Raw genomic sequence first — 23,781 nt, forward strand, 5'->3', positions numbered from 1 at the left:
CTAATTCACACACTTATCAAGAGAACATCCCTACTGCCTCTTATCTGGCAGACTCACTAAACACATGTTTAATTTGTAAATTCTCTCTGAGGGTGAGAGCGTTCCCCTGGCTATCCGTAAAACTATAAAATGGTAACATTTCAAGGAATTTGAAATGATTTATACTTTTATTTTTGATACTTTTGTATATTTTAGCAATTACATTTACTTTTGATACTTAAGTATATTTAAAACCAAATACTTTTACACTTTTACTCAAGTAGGATTTTACTGGGTGACTCACTTTAACTTGAGTCATTTTCTATTAAGGTATCTTTACTTTTACTCAAGTATGAAAATTGGATACTTTTCCTACCACTGCGTTTGTCATAAACGTTATAAACATTATCCAAACCACAAGCTAGAACGAGCACCTTTTCATTTGACGTATTTTCATTGGAAAGTTTCGACTTCCTGTGTATTCGTCTGCTCATAGTGAGTCACAGAGTCAGGCATTCATGCAGCCACCGCCCCTCTACGTAGGAGGGACGTCCCCACAAACTTGGCTGGTGGTGTTTGTTTACCAACAAGCACTAATATCAGAACTTCTCAAGGCACATATTTTTTTATGGTCTGTTTTTCACTCACTTTTGTCATCAAGCGCGAAAATGTGTTATCTTTCATAGTTTCTACCTACCAGAGATTTACTGTGTCAGTTCGTATATTTAGCAACGAATCAGCTGATAGGAACATCACTGAAAGACTCTTCCGAACAAGGACAACCATATACTGTACATACCCACAAAAACGTAGGTTGGGAAATACTGAGATAGAGACTAAGCGAAATGCCACATCAATACACCGAAAGTCGTCATTCGGGGTGTCGTTCAGTGGGAGAGTCAATACAATCACAGAAAACCTTTGTCACCTCAATAAAAGTTAACCAAAACAATAATGTGCTAGTTAGGTTGTAATCGTTTTGCTGCAGGCTACACGCATTATCGTGATGAAATGGTGAAATTATATCCAATGTTATGTAGCATGTTGGACAGAAAACGGAATACTGTGGCCCTATGTGTAATAGCATAGCAAGCAACATAGGCTAACAAACATACGTGTTATACTAGCCCGTTTCATTACATCCATAATATTATACTCATAAAGAGATGACATAGCTGCATATCTTTTACACGTTTCTCCTTTTCTTCTTTCCTATTTTTCCTAAACTGGGTACCTGATGGCTTCGACCTTTTCTTATCCATTTGTGTTGATTTGGCACTCGAGCATCAATACATTACCCATCCCCCAACACTGTCAACCAAGTCAAGACTAAACCAATTCACCTTGGTGGTGTGCAAACTGGTTTTATATTATTCTTAACGATTTTGCACACACCAGAAAAAAACGCAACAATATGTCTGTGAAACTAATATTCACAGTATTATGAATGAATTGTGGTTTATTTGGTAGCATTTCGTAGTGTGACTAATTTTACTAATTGCATTAGTACTGTACAAAGTTAGAGGTGCACTATTTGATAGATTCCCACACTCCTCCTGACTCGGGCTTCCAGTGGGGAGACCTGAGGTCAACCTACCCCAGCCCCCCTCCCCATCTCATACTTCTGAATGGGAGACCATCCCAGGCAGTAGCCTGCCTAGCTCAAAAACTAGAATCAGGGCGCCCACTCCGACAAGGTTAATTGACCCACAGTCCCACATGGTGACGTGCAAATGAGCGATAGAAAACAGATCACGCAAATGTCACCATTACAAAATAAATTGTGCGCCCTGTGCCCACGTCGCCTATTCCTAAATCCGCCACTGCCTACAAGAATAGTCCCAGTAAGCAAAAATTACGCTGAAAAGACGTCTAAAATATGTATTTTTCCAGACGTTGAAGTTCGATTTAGGTTCTGAATGAAAGGTGAAAATATGTATTTTCCGGACATTGAAATTAGCTAAATTTTCATTTCTCAATGACAGTTGAAAATATGTCATTTATAGGCATCTCTATGTTTGGGCCAAATCAAGGCTGGTCCAGACTGGACCAAATCTGAAGCAAACATAGACATATTTTTATTTATTTTTAAACCTTATACTTTTACTCAAGTATAATTTTACTCGGTTACTTTTATTTGAGCCATTTTCTATTAAGGTATCTTTACTTTTACTCGAGTATGATAGTTGGGTACTTTTTCCACCACTGGAAATTGGGTAACGGTGCATATGTATGCTCCCAATGCAATTATGCAGCAATTATGAAGTCCAGTCTGTCTAATACAGCGGTCTCCAAACTTTTCTAGAATGAGATACTTAAAGATGTTTTTTTTTTTTTACATGTTGTGAGCTACAAAACTAGCTTTCAAATAGGCACATTATTCTCTTCCCTGTAACTCTTCCCCAGGTACTTAGTGTACAATAGAAAGTTGTGCACTATATTTTCTGGCAATATACCTGGTAGAATAACGGTTAAACCAACTCAGAGGGTCCATGTCAATGCTTAAATCTGAATACCTTTTTCAGGGATGGGGGGATGAAAGATTTTTTAAATTGTTGTATAATTCCCCTTTAATATGGCATCTAGCTAGTGGGGAATGTGCCATCTAATGTGTTGATAGCAGCAGTAGTACAGAACCATTGCTCATTTCATGGCTAAATTAGCTAATTACAAATAATATATAAAAATAACATACTTACTCATGATATACACTACTTCTGCCATGTAAGCCTACTTTGTAGTTAACGTTTAATTGAGAAGATTTCGGGGAAAGTATTGATGGTTATCACATCAATTGGCGACACACGGTGATAGACAAATTGAGACCCCTGATCTAATACATCCACAGTGGGATTTCGACTGTTTATATTTATTGTAAATATAAATCATAATTGTATTTTATTTTTAAGTTATGTAACACCATTACAACCCTGTTTAGCATTTTGTAGTCCAAATATGGCATTATTCCACCTTTTGGATTAGTTTACATGGGGAACTTTTATTTTGAAGGCCAACCGCAAATTCCACAATTCTCACGAGCTTCAAGACTGCCGCCAACCAGGAAATTCGCAAAATAAACGTTCATTTGCTGTTGCGAAACAGTCAGACAGAGCTGTCAGTTGAAGAAGTCGTAGCTAGACTACTTGTACAATAAGGTAAGACTATGAGTTTTCCTAATACTATAACTGATCATTATTGGACATTGTTATAGAAGAAAGTGCGATGTACGCAAACACAGTAGCTAGCTAACGTTAATTAGCCATGCTAGCTAGCTCGCAGTCTCCAGTACCAGGTAGCTAACTTAGTTGTGCCTGTATTTTATTGTGAACACAGTGTGATTACGACAAGTGGATATTGAGAAATTCATCCGTATAAGAGGAGATCAAACTTTACAGTACAGATTATCAAGCAAACCAACCAATTCAGGAGATTGTGTGCTGCTGCTCGTTACAGGAAACGAAGACGTCAGCAAACCAACCAATTCAGGAGATTGTGTGCTGCTGCTCGTTACAGGAAACGAAGACGTCATGCAGCCCTCTAAAGACGTCTGTTGGTTCTTGACAATATGGATGGTCCACCTTGCCCTCATGGTTCTCACTGTTCAAGGTAGGGTCATCTACAAGCAGAACTCTATTTCTATGACTGCATGTTTTCATCCATTGGTTTGAAACTCTGGTTTGAAGCGTGTACCACATAGTTTCTAAACCCAGGGGCGCAACACTCCGAGACTTCCGGGAACGCTTTTCATATAGACCAGGGTTTGAGAATGCAATGAGAATAGTTGGGGAATACCAACATTAATTTCCTATTGACCCCCATTGTAAAATCGTCACCTTGGTCGTCATCGATTATTTTTGTTATACAGAAATAGCACAACATACCGATATAGGCTGCAGTGTTGTTCAGGAGGAGTACATGAAGCCAGGTCAAAAATCACAACCGATGGTTTGCAATGCTTCCATGCAGGGAAATAGAGCCAATGAAAAGACCCGAGGTAAAGTTAGTTTTATATTCGGACATTCAACATACATTAGCCAAAAGCCATTTAAAATTGTAAAAATCAATAACTAATTCATTTATTGTCACAAACATAAAAATAGACATGGTTTATTCTATAAATGACTTTTTACAACCTGTTTTGAATACAAATTCCAGTTTTGATTTGTTGGAAATGTAAATCTTTAAAATGCAATTTAAAGCTGTATAAAACATTAACTAATTCACCGTTTGTCACAAACATCAAACTATGTATGATTTATTCTATAAAGGTTTAGCATACTTTCACAACCTTTGTTTTGTGTAAACATTACAGTTTTTGATAGAGGGCATGTAGTCCGTCTAGAGGGCATGTGGTCAAAGTTGTAAGGAGTCTGTTATACCCTATTAGAAGGGGCCTGGCATAAAATGTGCGTCTTAAATCAAATTAGATTTAAAAAGATTCTAAAAATTTTAAAAGACATACTTTATGTGGATGAAAGAATTCTGCCAGCGTTTTAATGTCCTAGTTTTATATATTTTTCTTTACCTCCAACTCTAAATATCCAAGTGAGCCCTTGTTGATCAGATTTACCATTTTACCCATTGATCAAACATATAACAGACAGACACTGCTCAAAAGGAGTTGTCTGTGATATCTAGAGTCGCCACTTTACTAGGTTCACCACCCTATTCACGATAATAAATTGCTCCTACATACACCAAGTCCCGTGGTCTTGGCTTGCTAGACACTAAAGCATGCAGAGAAGTATTCAGGTATTATGTTACTGTTTGTTAGAACTGTAGAATGTGCAAAATGACAGCACAGTCTGATGGTCTTTTGTAACTCAGAAAACCTGTTGGCTGGGGTTGGAGTAGCCAGGAGGAAGGCATGGCCAGCCGTTGAGAAATGCTTATTGAAATGTTCTATTATCATGGATTTATCAGTTGTGGCCGTGTTACCTAGCCTCAGTGCAGTGGGCAGCTGGGAGGAGGTGCTCTTGTTCTCCATGGACTTTAGTGTCCCAAAACGTTTTGGAGTTAGAACTACAGGATGTGAATTTCTGCTTGAAAAAGCTAGCCTCTGCTTTCCTCACTGACTGCGTGTATTGGTTCCTGACTTCCCTGAACAGTTGCATATCGCGGGGACTATTCGACGCTATTGGCGGACTGCCACAGAATGTGCATATTTCCACTTTTCTGTGAAATCACTGAATTATTTATTGATATTTTTTCTGTCTTTAAATGCAATATTTGAGATTTTATGTATTTATCAAAACTGGAATTTCTACTCCAAGCAAAGGTTGTAAAAGTACACTAGACATTTATAGAATAAATCATACCTAGTTTGATTATGTCAGTGAAAACGCTATTGATTTATACTGTTTAAATGGCATTTTATAGATGCCATAGTTATGTATTTCTATCAAGTCAACTAGAATTTCTACACAAAAAAAAGGTAAAACTATGCTAGACATTTATAGAATAAGTCATATCTGGTTTGATTTTGTGACAAACAGTGAATTAGTTATTGGTTTTCAAATGGCTTTTGGAGAAGATCCCCCAAATCTACACACAGTACCCCATAATGTATTTAAAAATATTTATTTAACCTTTAACTACGCAAGTCAGTTAAGAAAAAAATCTTATTTACAATAAAAAAGATGTATATAAAAAAATAATTTTACCTTTATTTAACCAGGTAGGCAAGTTGAGAACAAGTTCTCATTTACAATTGCGACCTGCCAAGATGAAGCAAAACAGTTCGACATACAACAACAGAGTTACGCATGGAGTGAAACAAACATACAGTAGAAAAATAAGTCTATATACAATGTGAGCAAATGAGGTGAGATAAGGGAGGTAAAGGCAAAAAAAAAAATCCATGGTGGCGAAGTAAATACAATATAGCAAGTAAAACACTGGAATGGTAGATTTGCAGTGGAAATAATGGGGTGCAAAGGAGCTATATAAATAAATACAGTAGGGGGAGAGGTAGTTGTTTGGGCTAAATTTATAGATGAGCTATATGCAGTAATCTGTGAGCTGCTCTCACAAATGGTGCTTAAAGCTAGTGAGGGAGATAAGTGTTTCCAGTTTCAGAGATTTTTGTAGTTCGTTCCAGTCATTGGCAGCAGAGAACTGGAAAGAGAGGTGGCCAAAGGAAGAATTGGTTTTGGGGGTGACCAGAGAGATATACCTGCTGTAGCGTGTGCTACAGGTGGGTGCTGCTACAGTGACCAGCAAGCTGAGATAAGGGGGAGCTTTACCTAGCAGGGTCTTGTAGATGACCTGGTGCCAGTAGGTTTGGCGACGAGTATGAAGCGAGGGCCAGCCAACGAGAGCATACAGGTCACAGTGGTGGGTAGTATATGGGGCTTTGGTGACAAAATGGATGGCACTGTGATAGACTGCGTCCAATTTATTGAGTAGGGTATTGGAGGCTATTTTGTAAATGACATCGCCGAAGTCGAGGATTGGTAGGATGGTCAGTTTTACAAGGGTATGTTTGGTAGCATGAGTGAAGGATGCTTTGTTGCGAAATAGGAAGCCAATTCTAGATTTAACTTTGGATTGGAGATGTTTGATGTGAGTCTGGAAGAAGAGTTTACAGTCTAACCAGGCAACTAGGTTTTTGTAGTTGTCCACATATTCTAAGTCAGAACCGTCCAGAGTAGTGATGTTGGACGGGCGGGCAGATGCAGGCAGCGATCGGTTGAAGAGCATGTATTTAGTTTTAGTTTTGTATTTAAGAGCAATTGGAGGCCACGGAATGAGTGTTGTATGGCATTGAAGCTTGTTTGGTGGTTTGTTAACAGTGTCCAAAGAAGGGCCAGAAGTATACAGAATGGTATCGTCTGCGTAGAGGTGGATCATAGACTCACCAGCAGCAAGAGCGACATCATTGATGATGTTAGAGGAATTAAATTCCTATATGTTTAATACCCAATTAAATTAATACTCAGCCCATTTCTAAGGATTTGTAAGAAACTTATTTGCATAAAATGGGCGGAGACCAGTCTCAAAATCAAGCACTAGCGTTTATTCTCGAGAGTACTGAACATGATACATTTTACAACAGGTTATAAACTGAAAATGACGTCATTAGGTTTTGAACTGTCCCGTCTCTCCGCCACTCCGGTACAATGGCAGTATAGTTCTCAAGCCTTCCTACATCGTCTCCCACCAATTTAGATAATTTATGACTAAGCCAAGGTCTTCCTGTGTAGATAAGCATTCTAGCAATGTCTGACGATAAGTTCATTAGTTTCTACCAAGGAACAGACAATCATTGTTCTAATTCTTGATTATAATTACACACATTATATTCAGTACTAGGATTAAAAGAAAATTCATACATCTATACAGTAACATAATAGTATTCTGATTAGTCGGTCCTGATTGAAATGTATACATAATTAGTCATTATTGATAAAAAAAATCCCTTAAGATATTTACAGAGAAGTCGGTCCAATAGAGACTGCCAGAGGCCTGGACAACAGGCCCTCTGATTTGACATACTGAACTCTATCAGAGAAGTAGTTGGTGAACCAGGCGAGGCAATCATTTGAGAAACCAAGGCTGTTGAGTCTGCCGATAAGAATGTGTACCAGTCAAGTTTTAGAACACCTAGCCATTCAATGGTTTTTCTTTATTTGTATTATTTTCCACATTGTAAATTAATAGTGAAGACAAAACTATGAAATAACACATGGAATCATGTAACCAAATTTTTTAAATAAAAATATATTTTATATTCAAATAGCCACCCTTTGCCTTGATGACAGCTTTGCACACTCTTGGCATTCTCTCAACCAGCTTCATGGGGTAGTCACCTGAAATGCATTTCAATTAACGGGTGTGTCTTGTTCATTTTGTGAAATGTATTTTCTTAATGCGTTTGAGCCAAGCAGTTGTGTTGTAACACTGTAGGGTGGGTATACAGAAGATAGCCCTATTTGGTAAAAGACCAAGTCCATATTATGGCAAGAACTCCTCAAATAGGCAAAGAGAAACGACAGTCCATCATTACTTTAAGACATGAAGGTCAGTCAATCCGCAAAATGTCAAGAACTTTGAAAGTTTCTTCAAGTGCAGTCGTAAAAACCATCAATTGCTATGATGAAACTGGCTCTCATGAGGACAGCCACAGGAAAGGAAGACCCAGAGTTACCTCTGCTACAGAGGATAAGTTCATTAGTTACCAGCCTCAAATTGCAGCCCAAATAAATGCTTCAGAGTTCAAGTAACAGACACATCTGAACATCAACTGTTCAGAGGAGACTGCGTGAATCAGTCCTTTATGGTCGAATTGCTGCAAAGAAACCACTGTTAAAGGACACCAATAAAGAAACACAAGCAATGGACATTAGACCGGTTGAAATCTGTCCATTGGTCTGATGAGTCCAAATTTTGAGATTTTTGGTTCCAACCGCCGTGTCTTTGTGAGACGCAGAGTAGGTGAATGGTTGATTTTCCCATGTGTGTTTCCCACCATGAAGCATGGTGGTGGTGTGGGCGTGCTTTGCGGGTTACACGGTCTGTGTTTTATTTAAAATTCAAGGAACACTAAAACAGCATGGCTACCACTGCATTCTGCAGCGATACACCATCCCATCTGGTTTGCGCTTATTTTTTATTTGACCATTATTTAACTAGGCAAGCTTAGTGGGACTATCCATTTGTTTTTCAACAGGACAATGACCCAAAACACACCTCCAGGCCGTGTAAGGGTTATTTGACCTTCTGACCAAGGAGAGTGATGGAGACCGTATCAGATGACCTGGCCTCCACATTCATCTGACCTCAACCCAATAGAGATGGTTTGGGATGAGTTGGACTGCAGAGTGAAGGAAAAGCAGCCAACAAGTGCTCAGCATATGTGGGAACTCCTTCAAGACTGTTGGAAAAGCAGTCCAGGTGAAGCTTGTTGAGAGAATGCCAAGTGGGTGCAAAGCTGTCATCAAGGCAACGAGTGGCTACTTTGAAGAATATAAAATATATATTTTTTTATAAAATTAAACTTTCTTCTTTCGCATACTCAAGTGGCCTATTTTAGGACGCAAATATGGGTATTCAGACATGGCCGGTGTCTACTGGTGTCCTAGCTAGCTTCTTCTGCAGGGTTTATCAGTGGTTGGCATCCAACGTTATGTACTGGAGCACCCCCAATAGAAGTATAAAGAGGAGTTCCGTGCAGAGATGCTCACATGCAGGAACGCCCTTACTTACGAGCCGCAATTACGCCCTTCTCGACCGGGTTAGAAATTTGGCAAGTCTGTGAAGTGAAAAATTCGAAAGGCAACCTAGATTCGAGCCAATGTCTTTATATAGCTGAGCCTGTCATTAACTACAACCGTGTGAAAGTGACACTGACACGTTAACATTTTTGTTAAGAACAACTTTATATGGAATAGCAGTGCCTTTTCATTTGACGGCCTGCACTGGTAGACCCGGCGAGGCGTTTCTTCGCGTGAGCTATGCTAGCTAACGTTGCCATGACATTGCTTGAATTTTTTTTTTTTTTTTTAACCTTTTATTTAACTAGGCAAGTCAGTTAACAATTTACAATGACGGACGACGCTGGGCCAATTGTGCACCGCCCTATGGAACTCCCAATCCCGGCCAGTTGTGATGCAGCCTGGATATCTTCATACTGTCTTTGCCCGTACCGTCTATGGTTTGAATCATTGTCTCACGTCAGATTGCGTGACGGCCGTCTGCACTGATAGTGTACTGAAATTCTATCTAATAACACAAATTAGTTTTCGTTATAGTTAATGTTCTGATTAGTGTGCCGAATTCTGCAGCACAGATAACGGTTCTAGCTGCGACGTCATCGCGTTGGCCAAACGTTACAAAGCAGTGAGGCAGTGCCAGTTGTCAGTTAGATGCATGATGATTTCTAAGAACAGTCCCGTATCTTTAGTGGCATACAACTTCATCAACAAGCTGGCAAACTAGCTACCGTAATGGCCATTCAAACAAGCTAGCACAAGGCTGCTAGCTGGGGCAAGCTGGGGCAAGAGGAGCTGATCAAGCATGTCTTTCTGTAGGAGCCAGCAAAGAAAGAAATTCTGGTCTACTTAACGGGGTGGGTCTCCTATAGACCCCAATGCAATAGTAACTGAGTCTGATCTACTTAGTTCATTTGCCTTTAATTGAACCAGGAAAAAAACTGTGGGGTGTCTCGCTTCCTCTTCCGTCTCCCGTAACCAGTGCGTTATATCTGCGTGATTTTCAAAACTAAGAACTAGTGTTTGGAAAATGAGCAAAATCTCAATATAAGAGATGCGGCTTTCAAGACAGCTCAAAACTAACATTTTTGACTTGGAAACCCACTGTAGAAAAATGAGCTCCGAGCTTCCAACTTGGAATAATAGACCAATAGGAAGCTCTACGCATAACACGTACGTAAATGTTAACCCTTCGAGTGTATTAGTTGTCTTGAAAGCACCATGAGTTCCACGTTTAGTTAGACACATGGCTCCTGGCAACTGCGTGTCGGGTTAGAATGACCCCATCTGACATGACACAATGTGGGTTTTGAAGGTGTTGTCTCCAGTATTTGTCCACCTTGGTCATTCAATTTTGTCTCCTTTGTTTTCAGGTCAAGACTGCTCCAAAGCCATACCGTTAGAAGGGTCAAACATGGTTTTTACATCAACTCAAGAGACATTTGGAGATGGAACAAAAGCTAATTTTGAGTGTTCAACTGGATATATCCGTGCAGGAGGGTCTCGATCAGTCATCTGTACTGCTGGCGTGTGGAGTACAGTGACACTGACATGCGAATGTAATTCCAATAATTGTATTTTTTATTGTGCTAAAAAGTTAGGCCATATTCCTGTAAATGTTTTTAGTTGTAAAAATAAATAGTCGCCCACTCTATATAAGCTCCCAGTAATTTATTGGGTAAACCACCAATGTTTCAGTATCACTGTGCCTTCTTCAGGGTAATATCATGAATGCTTGAACCAGGGCTTCGCTCAGTAAATGTTTACATTCTGGAGCGTTCAATTAAGGGGAGCCTTGTCATCGTGGCTCTGTCCTTTTTAAAAATACGTCACTCATTGCTTCAAGCCACACCTCGCCACACGGGAGCAAATGTACCTCTGTTCAAGAGCGATTTGGGGAAAGGTGTCATTCAGCACAAACCGTTCTGCAATGTAGCAACCATTCAAGCGAACTGAGCGCACCTCAGACTATATAGACAAACAGTTTGTGCAACCAATGACAATAGTGAGGTGTGTCATAATCTAAAAATCCCTGTTAGTGGTGTCATCTCATGCAAGACACATGGAGGAATCTATCACCTGTCCATGTGGGAAAACCCATGTAGGACAGGGGGATTAAAACAACGCATAGCTGAACACCGCAGCTCAATCAGGTGCAAGAACACTGACTACCCAGAAGCAGCTCACTTTGTTTGAGCTAACCATCCTATTTCTTCCCTCAAATACAAAAGAGGTATCGAGCATGTTCCCCTACCAAGGAGAGGAGGTAACATTGAGACCCTACTACTACAGAGGGAGGCCTACTGGATCTCCTATACAAAAAAATACTAGTGGTCTGACTGTTGAGTTGGACCTCGGGCCCTTTTTAATAAACAAGTCCCCCCTTTTTCTTATGACCAGGTCTGCAAAATGAACGTATTCTTTCCACAGCTTATCAGCGTGCACCCAAGATGTTCCCTGATAGAGATGCTTATTATGCATTGTGTTTGAACCAAAGGATTGCATGTGACTAAGATGAAATTAATTGGAAACAATTAAATCTATATATGAAATAGTAAAATGCATTTTCGTGTTAATACTATGTACAATATCTAATCATGTTGTAATATGATGAAAACAATAGCCTAATATATTTAACATGCTGTAAACTATTGTCTTTTAACAGTAACTTTTCCATCCTCAGCACCCTAATTACTATGACATACCCCTCACTAGTCATTGGTTGCATTAATTGCATTGGTTGTTTATATAACCTGTTCAAGCATTCATGATATTACCCTGAAGAAGGCACAGTGATCTAGAAATGTTGGTTTACCCAATAAATTGCTGGGAGCTTGTGTATACAGTGTGCAACTCTTTTATTTATTTTTATAGCCTATAGTTTACTCGCCGTTAGTCCGCACCTCCTAACTCTTTTGGGTATGCACCAGCTCATGCTTTTCACTAAACAGTTTTTACCCACCCACTCACAACTTGATATATTCATTGCCCATTCATAAAACTCACTGAAAAAGTAGGCTAACCTGGAATCGAGTCCTGTTTTCTTTCAACATTCCACTCTTTGCCACTCCATGTCATGTTTGGCATATGACACAGAGTGGCAAGGAGTGGAATGTTGGCACAAAACCGGTCAGGCTAGCCTACATTTCCTCCGTACATGACTCTCTTTCTTTATGGTTGTTTCAGTAAGGCCGTGTGGCTCACCAGGAGAAGTGATGAACGGCCGATATAATCTCTCAGGGGTTCTGTTTGGCGACAGGGCTGTTGCTTTCTGTGACACTGGGTCAGTGCAAGGCTATTTGCCTCATCTCTCTCTGTCTCCGCCTCTATCTCTCTCTCTCTCTGTGTCTCTCATAGGGCTGAACCATAGAGAGCCCTCATCTTTGTATCTGTGCCATTATAGCATCTGTAACCACTATGATTTAAAGTTGTCCATTTTTATTCTTCTTCACTGGGCTCCCAACTCAGGAATCCCCACCCAGTAGGCTATTTTAAAATGATGGAAGCCCTTATTGGCAATGTCCATGATGAGTCTATCTTCATGGGCTGAACTGAGTGGTTTAACATGTCAACTGTCCATTTGTAGGCCTAATTTTATGATTTCCAGATCGGCCTTAATCAAACTTCACCTCCCTAAAAGCTGAAGGAAATGTTTCATGTTTAGCCTATGATCTTCCTTTACTATCTTGCTTAAGGTCAGAGCCGTCTCTGTTGTAACCCTTGCTATCCTTAAAGCAATACTCCAAATACTGTCTAATCTTTCTTTTTCAGCTATATGCTTGTGGGCAGCGGTGTAAGGAACTGTATGGTCGACGGCTGGGATGGCAGAGTTCCTGTATGTGAAGGTTAGTCAAGTGAAAATAACTATCTTAAACAGTTCTATGCTTGTGCCGAGATCAAAACTGTTCATAACTACTGTTGTTCTACTCTGCAGTGGTGAAGTGTGGAAAGCCCCCCACCATTGTCAACGGTGGACTTGTTATCCCACCTGATGAAGAGTACCACTATAGAAGTGTTGTGGAATATAGCTGTGAGAAGGAATTCACTCTGGTTGGAACTAAATCCATAGTCTGTGAAAAGGACGGAGAATTCCAGCCAGCTCCACCGGAGTGTAAAAGTACGTTGAAAGCTTGCCTTTTTTTCCCCCTTCTGTTTTAAACAGTCATAATTATGGTTGTTGACAGGACAGAACTGTTCGTATGAACTGTTCACACTGATAAGATATTGTAATCAGATTACAGATACTTTTGAAAACTAGATTACTTCTTGCATTATTTGACTTCGGAAAGTATTCAACTAGAGGTCGACCGATTAATCGGAATGCCCGGTTAAATAGGGCCGATTTCAAGTTTTAATAACAATCGGTAATTTTGGACGCCGATTTTTTTTAATTTATTTTTTTTAATAAAATCTTTTTTTTTTTTTTTACACCTTTTATTTAACTATGCAAGTCAGTTAATAACACATTCTTATTTTCAATGACGGCCTAGGAACGGTGGGTTAACTGCCTTGTTCAGGGGCAGAGCGACAGATTTTTACCTTGTTAGCTCAGGGAGTCAATCTTGCAACCTTACGGTTAACTAGTCCAACGCTCTAACCACCTTCCTCACGAGGAGCCGGCCTGTTACGCGAATGCAGTAAGAAGCCACGGTAAGTTGCTAGCTAGCATTAAACTTAATCAATCATAATCACTAGTTATAACTAAACATGGTTGATGATATTACTAGTTTATCTAGCGTGTCCTGCGTTGCATATAATCGATGTTGTGCGCATTCGCGAAAAAGGACTGTTGTTGCTCTAACTTGTACCTAACCATAAACACCAATGCTTTTCTTGAAATCAATACACAGTAGTATATATTTTTAAACCTGCATATTTAGCTAAAAGAAATCCAGGTTAGCAGGCAATATTAACCAGGTGAAATTGTGTCACTTCTCTTATGTTCATTGCACGCAGAGTCAGGGTGTGTGCAACAGTTTGGGCCGCCTGGCTCATTGCGAACTAATTTGCCAGAATTTTACGTAATTATGACATAACATTGAAGGTTGTGCAATGTAACAGGAATATTTAGACTGATAGATGCCACCCGTTAGATAAAATACGGAACAGTTCCGTATTTCACTGAAAGAATAAAAGTCTTGTTTTCGAGATGATAGTTTCCGGATTCGACCATATTAAGGACCTACGGCTCGCATTTCTGTGTGTTATTATGTTATAATTAGTCTATGATTTGATAGAGCAGTCTGACTGAGCGATGGTAGGCACCAGCAGGCTCATAAGCATTCATTCAAACAGCACTTTCGTGAGTTTTGCCAGCAGCTCTGCTGTTTATTACTTCAAGCCTATCAACTCCCGAGATTAGGCTGGTGTAACGATGTGAAATGGCTAGCTAGTTAGCGGGGTGCGCGCTAATAGCGTTTCAAACGTCACTCGCTCTGAGACTTGGAGTAGTTGTTCCACTTGCTCTGCATGGGTAACGCTGCTTTGAGGGTGTCTGTCGTTGTGTTCCTGGTTCGAGCCCAGGCAGGAGCGAGGAGAGGGATGGAAGCTTTACTGTTACACTGGCAATACTAAAGTGCCGATAAGAACATCCAATAGTCAAAGGTATATGAAATACAAATGGTATAGCGAGAAATAGTCCTATAATTCCTATAATAACTACAACCTAAAACTTCTTACCTGGGAATATTGAAGACTCATGTTAAAAGTAACCAACAGCTTTCATATGTTCTCATGTTCTGAGCAAGGAACTTAAACGGTAGCTTTCTTACATGGCACATATTGCACTTTTACTTTGTTCTCCAACACTTTGTTTTTTCATTATTTAAACCAAATTGAACATGTTTCATTATTTATTTGAGGCTAAATTGATTTTATTGATGTATTATATAAGTGTTCATTCAGTATTTTTGTAATTGTCATTATTACAAATACATTTAAAGAATTGGTCGATTAATCGATATCAGCTTTTTTTGTCCTCCAATAATCGGCATCGTGTTGAAAAATCATAATCTGTCGACCTAGATTCAACAACTTTCTGTTTTCTCAATGACATTCAATTCAGCTTTGAAAAACGGCGCAAGTTTTAAGTTTGTTCCACCAGAGCGAGTCTGACCATAAGTCAGAGACCACTATGATGACACCCCAAATGCGTTTGATGGATCCTTTGTCTACTTCTAATGCCTCTTAAGGGAAAAGTAATCAGATTACATTACTGCGTTTGAGTATTCCAAAGGTTATGTAACTGATTACAATTTTGGACAGGTAACGGATTATATTAAAAAAAAACCTACCCAGTCCTGTCCACTACACAATCATGAGCAAGGTCACGGTCCAGATGATAAAATAAGTGTATAAATATCACAGTATCTAGCCTGATAATACAGATGTACATGAGACAGCCTAAGGAGCGGTCTGAACAGTGCACACCCTAATGCAGGGCTGCCCAACCCTTTTCCTGGAGCTCTACAGTCCTGTGGGTTTTCAGTCCAACCCTAATTTAACACACCTGATTCTACTTATTAGCTTCGCAACAAGATCTTAACTAGCTGAATCAGATATGCTAAATTAGGGTTGGACGGAAGACCTACTGGACAGTAGATCTCCAGGAAGAGGTATGTGCAGCCCTGCCCTAATGTGTACTATACACTTAAAACCATGATGCAACATTGAGCACAGGGGAAGTTAATTACAAAAATATAGCCTATTTATTGAAAAGATTAGTTGCATAATATACATAAATAGGTGGTTATAACAACATTGTGTTTATATTGCTTCAAGTAGCCTAAAACCAACAAATAAGAGACTTGGGACACCTTTACTTCACAACCATAGAGAATAAACATCTCTTTGTTTACATCTGCAGTGGTTTCATGTCCTGCTCCTGTTGTTGAGAATGGCGTTAGGATTGAAGGTCGTCTGCCCCCCTACCAGCACAAGTCTTTTGTGACGTATAAGTGCAACGATGGATATAAGATGATGGGAGAGGCCAGTCTGACATGTGAAATAGAAGGCTGGTCAGCTTCTATTCCCACATGCAAAGGTAAGGCTTGTTTCAGTGTGTTACTTAACATACTTTATCCTGTATTTTGGATCAGATATTTTGTGCGTCATTTGGTATTTAGTGCCAGATGACCAATGTGTCAGCAAACTGACTTTCTGAATTGAATTGATCTCATATAAACATATAGAGAATATTTTGATAAGACAATATGGTATGTGGAGGGATAACAACAGTACATTGATGTGACAGACTGGACAAGAATAGTTATTGGCCCAATTGCATTGCATGCCTTTATAGCCCTTCCGACGACAACAAAGCCCCCTACTACCACTACTACTACTACTACTACTACTACCACTACTACTACCACAACAGCTACTACCACTGCTTCAAAGAAAACCACAAACGAAGGTACAGTCCATTTTGATACTGCTTGGCACAATCCTAATCTAATTTTACAGTGAGCTACAAAAGTATTGGGATAGTGAACATTTTTGTTTTGGATTTGAAATGATACAATGTCATAGAAATGAATGGTAAATAATGTATTGTGTCATTTTGGAGTCACTTTATTTTAAATAAGAATATTTTTTTTGTTTTACCCCTTTTTCTCCCCAATTGTGTGGTATCCAATTGTTTTTAGTAGCTACTATCTTGTCTCATCGCTACAACTCCCGTACGGGCTCGGGAGAGACTAAGGTTGGCGTGCGTCCTCCGTCATGCGTCCTCCGATACACAACCCAACCAAGCCGCACTGCTTCTTAACACAGCGGTCATCCAACCCGGAAGCCAGCCGCACCAATGTGTCGGAGGAAACACCGTGCACCTGGCAACTTTGGTTAGCGCGCACTGCGCCCGGCCCGCCACAGGAGTCACTGGTGCGCGATGAGACCAGGACATCCCTACCGGCCAAGCCCTCCCTAACCCGGACGATGCTAGGCCAATTGTGCGTTGCCCCACGGACCTCCCGGTCGCGGCCGGTTACGACAGAGCCTGGGCGCGAACTCAGTCTCTGATGGCACAGCTGGCGCTGCAGTACAGCGCCCTTAACCACTACGCCACCCGGGAGGCCAAGAATATGTTTTTAAACACTTTTACATTCATGTGGATGCCACCTTGATTATATGGATAATCCTGAATGATACAATAACGGGAGGTTAGCACTGTGCGTCTTAATTGTTTCACTCGTCATGATTCACGATTCATTCAGGATTTTCCGTAGTCATGGTAGCATCCACATGAATGTAGAAACACTCCCTTTTGACAAAATCGCAATAATGTTTTTGCACTAGTTGGTTGAAACTGCACGAAAACTCCTTCATAGCTTGTTTTCCATCTTTTTAAATGGGAGCATCTTTTTAAATTTGTTTTCAGCACTTTTATTTGACTGAACAACATTTGTTTTCTCATGGCTCTGGCGTCCCTCTGCAGCAGACATATGGTGAGCAATATGTTTGGGACATTGAATCGCAATAAAATCACAGTATCTAATCGCAATACGTATGGAATCTTGAGAATCTCAATACATATCGTATCGGCACCTAAGTATTGCGATATCGTATCGTGAGGTTGTTGACAATTCCCAGCCTCTCTCTGTCACACACACACACACAAACTTGTCATAACACTAGAAGTACAATATTGTCTGACGCAGAGAACTAACTTAGTGAGAGATGTCCTCATTAGGGGCTTTCCCGCCTTCCATGTATACAGTACCAGTCTAAAGTTTGGACATACCTACTCATTCCAGGGTTCTTTATTATTTTCTATATTGTAGAATAATAGTGAAGGTATCAAAACTAATGAAATAACACATATGGAATCATGTAGTAACCAAAAAAGTGTTAAACAAATACAAATATTTTTGATGACAGCTTGGCACACTCTTGGGATTCTCTCAACCAGCGTTCTCCTGGCATCCACCAAACCCAAATTCGTCTGTCGGACTGGCAGATGGTAAAGCGTGATTCATCACTCGAGAGAACGCGTTTCCACTTCTCCAGAGTTCAAAGGCGGTGAGCTTTACACAACTCCAGCCGACGCTTGGCGATTTTAGGCTTGTGAGCGGCTGCTTGGCCATGGAAACCCAGTTCATGAAGCTCCCGACAAACAATTCTTGTGCTGACATTGCTTCCAGTGGCCGTTTGGAACTCTGTAGTGAGTGTTGCAACCGAGGACAAATGGTTTTACGCGCTTCAGCACTCGGAGGTCCTGTTCTGTGTGCTTGTGTGGCCTACCACTTTGCGTGTTGTTGCTCCTAGACGTTCCCACTTCACAATAACAGCACTTACAGTTGAATGGGACCAGAAGTCCCCACAAGAATAGTAAACCAAAAATGTTTTGACCAACTGGGGACAGTTGGTTCCCAAAAGGTCAAATGCTATTTGTAGGGGGTTTAGGGTTAGAATTAGGATTAGGAGATAGGGTTAAGGGTACAGGTTGGAGAAAATAGGATTTTGAATGGGACTGAATTGTATATCCCCACAAGGTTAGCTGTGCAAGACTGTGTGTGTGCGTGCTCGCCAGGACCAGACATGAGTGCTGCAGCTCTGTGGTAAAACATGATTATTTACTAGCATAACAACTGCCACCGTTAATGCAGTAAAGGTTGGATGATATTTTGGACAATTTTTTTGTTGTTGCTTGTTACAACACTAAAATCAGCTTTCAAACAAGTTCTACCGAGTCTACCAGCATCAATGGAGCATTCACGACCCATCCCCAGTCCACGTAGTGGGCGGGGATACCTGGCCGTACTTCTGAGTATGAACCTCAACTGTCGCAACATGAATGGAAATGGGTGTAGGTGAAAGCTGGTGGCGTTGATATTTGGCAGTCTCTGCCACGTACACAGGCTTGCAGTGCATAGCCTCCAGATTGCGAGCCTTAAAAATAGGGCAAAGCAGTTGGCTAGGTACTGCTCTGTGTCAACTGTCGTGGGAAGCCCAGCAGTTTGGAGAAGGAGGTGCTTTTCCGGTACCCTTGAGTGCCATGCATACAGGGACCTTTTGAAGTGTTTGGATCCTTTTTTTTCTACATTTGATTGTTGGATTCAAATAAAGTATTTAGTGTGCGTGTGCGCGCGCAAACCTTAATATCTCTTCTTTGTGTTACAGATCGCGTACCTGGTCCCCCTGATGCTAAAAGTAAGCTGTCACCCAGCTTTTACCTATTGATGTTACAACAGTTAGCTCTCATCCGTACATGTTACAACAGTTAGCTCTCATCCGTACATGTTGTACAGTACATGATGTTACAACAGTTAGCTCTCATCCGTACATGTTACAACAGTTAGCTCTCATCCGTACATGTTGTACAGTGTATGATGTTACAACAGTTAGCTCTCATCCGTACATGTTACAACAGTTAGCTCTCATCCGTACATGTTACAACAGTTAGCTCTCATCCGTACATGTTGTACAGTGTGTGATGTTACAACAGTTAGCTCTCATCCGTACATGTTACAACAGTTAGCTCTCATCCGTACATGTTGTACAGTGTGTGATGTTACAACAGTTAGCTCTCATCCGTACATGTTACAACAGTTAGCTCTCATCCGTACATGTTGTACAGTGTGTGATGTTACAACAGTTAGCTCTCATCCGTACATGTTGTACAGTGCATGATGTTACAACAGTTAGCTCTCATCCGTACATGTTGTACAGTGCATGATGTTACAACAGTTAGCTCTCATCCGTAGTTAGCTCTCATCCATGTTGTACAGTGTATGATGTTACAACAGTTAGCTCTCATCCGTACATGTTGTACAGTGCATGATGTTACAACAGTTAGCTCTCATCCGTACATGTTGTACAGTGCATGATGTTACAACAGTTAGCTCTCATCCGTACATGTTGTACAGTACATGATGTTACAACAGTTAGCTCTCATCCGTACATGTTGTACAGTACATGATGTTACAACAGTTAGCTCTCATCCGTACATGTTGTACAGTGTATGATCTCTTTGATGGTTCAAGCAGTGTTTAGGCTATTTAGTGATGATTCATCTTCACTGCAAATTCATGATGACATCTTCCTTCCCTCGTTTGTTTGTTTCTCTTACAGACGACACTTGGATCATATTAGGGAGTGTCCTAGGCGTACTTGGTAAGTTGCAGTGGATTATGACAGTAACAGTACAACATGGTGACCTGTTAAATCAAGTCATACCATCTTCTCCAAAACAAGTTCCAAGAATTGTACTATATTCCATCTTATGAAGACGAACGGCATAAGCAGTATTTGTTTGGCTTTATGTTGAACATTTTCAAATCTAGTCATCATGCAACAATGTCGACTCAATCATTTATTTTCTAGCACATGCTCACCAATGTATTTTTATTACCGAGGTAGTATGCTGTTCAAGCCTTTTCTTGCAGGACAGACATTAAGTTATTTGTAATACTTTTCTATTGTTACTGGTATACAAACCTATAACAATACCCCTTTCTGTTGACATCCCATTATTTATTCATGTTCACAGTAAGGAGAAGGAATGTTGTGGTTTTAAACTCTATACAAGTAAAAATGAACTACTTCATATGTTAAACAAAACAATACCTTATAAACGTCTCCTTTTTCTTTCTAGTCGTTGGTTGTATTATAGTATTTATAATCTACAAATATAAAGCACGGTAAGAAATTATTATTTCATTAACTAACATCCGATCAAGGCTTGTTTCCTGTCATGGCTCCTCCCTCTTTTCTTTGCGCTCACTAAAACAACTGTTGTACAGTTTCGTGTGTTCTTTTGAGTTCTTGCTGCTGTTATAGCCACCTATGCTGCTTCAGCTAAATGCTGCATGCTTTATATTTGAAAAGCTTTCTGGTGTTTAACATCAATATACACACACCAGCCACAGTAGTGGAGCTGCAAAGTAAATGCAATGGCCATTTTGTCAAATCTTCTACTGTGTTCTTAAACATTGAGCTAGTTGGTGTGTCTGTTGTTGAAGAGGTCCAGAGGGGTTGTCACACACATGGCAGGCAAGGGTGGCAGATTGATGAGACCAATGGGTTTGGCCTAGTCTGGGATCCATAACATTCCACTCACCACTCCGTGCCATATAGCAAACCGTTTGGCATATGACATGTGGCAAGGACTGGCTTGTTTGCACAAAGCACGTCTGAGTTCCACGCTAGGTTTGGCCTCCTGGTCACACAGAAATACAGACATGGTGACCAGTGCTCGACTTTTGTGTTACAGCTCTCGAGTTGGATACTCAGGAAATGTGGCCACTAGTAACTCTGAAGACAGAGAGTTGTAGCACCCTTGGCCACGGTAAGAAGATGGACTTCTGAGCTCACCGTTTTGATTTAATTTTATATAATAAGAAGTCGGCGTTCCAATTCATCCCAAAGGTGTTCGATGGGGTTGAAGTCAGGGCTCTGTGCAGGCCAGTCAAGTTCTTCCACACCGATCTCAACAAGCCATTTTTGTATGGACCTCGCTTTGTATTAAAATAAGATGGAATTTAAAAAAATATGGGTGATGTGATTGAATATGGTTTAGCAGTGAAATGCTAAATGTTTTTATTTTGATGGGTGAGCATCACTGAGCTCTTCAGTAAGGACATTGTACTACCAATGTTTGTCTATGGAGATTGCATGACTGTGCTCGATTTTATACACCTGTCCGCAACGGGTGTGGCTGAAATAGCCAAATCCTCTAATTTGAAGGGGTGTCCACATACTTTTCAATATATATTGAATGTGTCAAAGTCCAACAGATTTATCCCGTTTTATGTTCCACAGGTCCACCCATCCACACAGAGAATGTGTGGAAATAAATGTGAAATGTATCTTCTGGGGTTGTCTTAACTGTATTTTTTTGTTTTCTTTTTCAGTACCAAGTCTTCTGATTTGCTTTAGTCTCCTCTTGTATCCTTGAGAAGGGAGTCACAGTGAACATGCTGCTGTGATTTAAATGCACTACCCTCCTGCTTATGAATGCACCAGCCCCTCCCAAACACTGGGTTCATATCCTTTCAAAGGAAGTTCGATTACGTGATTGTTTAGAAACCTCATGATGAAGAATGAATTGGTTCACTCTCATTTGGAAGCTTGTGCTTAATGAGTGGCCTAACCTGATTATTCAGAAACTATGTTTCCAGTGTACTTCACAAATATCTCTTTATCTAAGCCTGCTTTATCTCATTGCCAACATTGTTAGTTACAATTCTCCCCTTTAGGGCAAAGCGCTGCATCACAAAGCCAGTTTTACACCCTTTGAAATAAAGAATTTGAAGGAAATCATATTTATTAAAATGTCCAACAAGATTCCCCTGTGTATTTATTTGGATAGTGAAGCTAAAACTTGGCTCTGTACTGAAAAACAGCTTGTATCCTAAGGCTATCAGACTCCTGATCAACCAACAACCATCTCCTGTAGTTAGAGTAGTAAGTAGTACTCCTGGAGTAAGTAAGGGACAAAGAAAACACACACAAGCTCACACACCTCATACACGTAGTCGCCATACTCACATATATACACCTACATACCAGTGGAGCCTCCTCAGAGGAGGAAGGGGGGGGACCATCCTTAGTGAATGTATTATTTTTCAAATAGAGACATTAAAGAGGTTATACTCTTTAGATAAAACTATACTAAATATATTCACGTCATGCAATTATTTATATATACACACACTGTTTTGCACTGAAGGTCTACAGAAGCCGCAACAACACAATGGTGTAGCCCGAGAACTACTTTCTGTCCTCTGGGTACATTGACTTCAATTATGATATGACGGTTTGCCTGGTTGTGATTGATGTCCACACGTGAAGGGAAAAGGTGAGAGGAGGAGCGTGCGTAGATGCGAGATGATGATGATGATAATCAAAGGGTTCGTGCTGTTTGTATGTGGCGGCTATGAAAATGAACCGTTTGCGTGTGATCAGGTCTATTCATTCCGACAATTCTGTTTATAAAAAATTCTAAGACTGAAGCAAACTGAACAAAGTGGGAATTAACATACCTGAATTTGTTCAATATAAACTGTTTTGCAACTGTTGAACTAATGATCACATCCTAGATCAGCTAGATGCAGGCAAGAGTGTGCAAAGCGGTATTGAATGTGTCAATGTCTGTCACCTTGATTACTCAAATTTCTCTTGACCCGTGCGCCTACTTTGTAAACTTACATTCATAGGCTAGGTTGTAGCAACCTCATGATGGGTATAGGGGAAAATTGAGAATCATGTTGTAGCCTAAACCTATCACTGTTACATTGAACTAGGTGAATGGAATATGAATTAGTCATCCAATATGCTGTAATAGAAATAAGGACATGCTCACACATAAAACAATAATTCTTCCCTCATCTTAAATGGCACAGACCACCACTGATAAACACACACACACAGCCAACGCTGCTGTCCCATGTATATAGAGACATTAAACACTGGACCATTTCTTTTATACTGTTTTCACCCTGTGTGTTCATATACTGTATTCTTCACATTGCTCATTCTAATAGATCTACTGTGCATTGCATTGTTGCTACACTGTTTTGCACACCGCCTGTATTTATCAACTGAATTCTTGACATAGTGCACTGTAATAAATCTACTGCTGTACATATCA

At 40.2% G+C, this 23,781-nt stretch overlaps 1 protein-coding gene across 7 annotated transcripts; it reads left to right on the forward strand.

Moving 5' to 3' along the window:
- The first annotated feature begins 2,996 nt into the window (after positions 1-2,996).
- Positions 2,997-23,781, forward strand: LOC112221823 (membrane cofactor protein). Of its 7 annotated transcripts, none has more exons than XM_024384183.2 (13): positions 2,997-3,134; positions 3,433-3,585; positions 10,565-10,750; positions 12,378-12,474; positions 12,963-13,036; positions 13,126-13,308; positions 16,057-16,233; positions 16,492-16,605; positions 19,311-19,340; positions 20,262-20,303; positions 20,785-20,830; positions 21,403-21,477; positions 22,043-22,181. In XM_024384183.2, the coding sequence occupies exons 2-12, from the start codon at positions 3,507-3,509 to the stop codon at positions 21,461-21,463; spliced, it is 1,089 nt and encodes a 362-aa protein (XP_024239951.1). In that variant the 5' UTR covers positions 2,997-3,134; positions 3,433-3,506; the 3' UTR covers positions 21,464-21,477; positions 22,043-22,181. The 7 variants fall into 7 exon arrangements, with proteins under 7 accessions (XP_024239951.1, XP_024239950.1, XP_042159715.1 ...); XM_024384182.2 differs by having other exon boundaries at positions 3,493-3,585; XM_042303781.1 differs by lacking the exon at positions 21,403-21,477 and having other exon boundaries at positions 22,043-23,781.

Source organism: Oncorhynchus tshawytscha, linkage group LG22, assembly GCF_018296145.1.
Source record: "Oncorhynchus tshawytscha isolate Ot180627B linkage group LG22, Otsh_v2.0, whole genome shotgun sequence".
In the NCBI taxonomy this organism is placed as follows: Eukaryota; Metazoa; Chordata; class Actinopteri; order Salmoniformes; family Salmonidae; genus Oncorhynchus; species Oncorhynchus tshawytscha.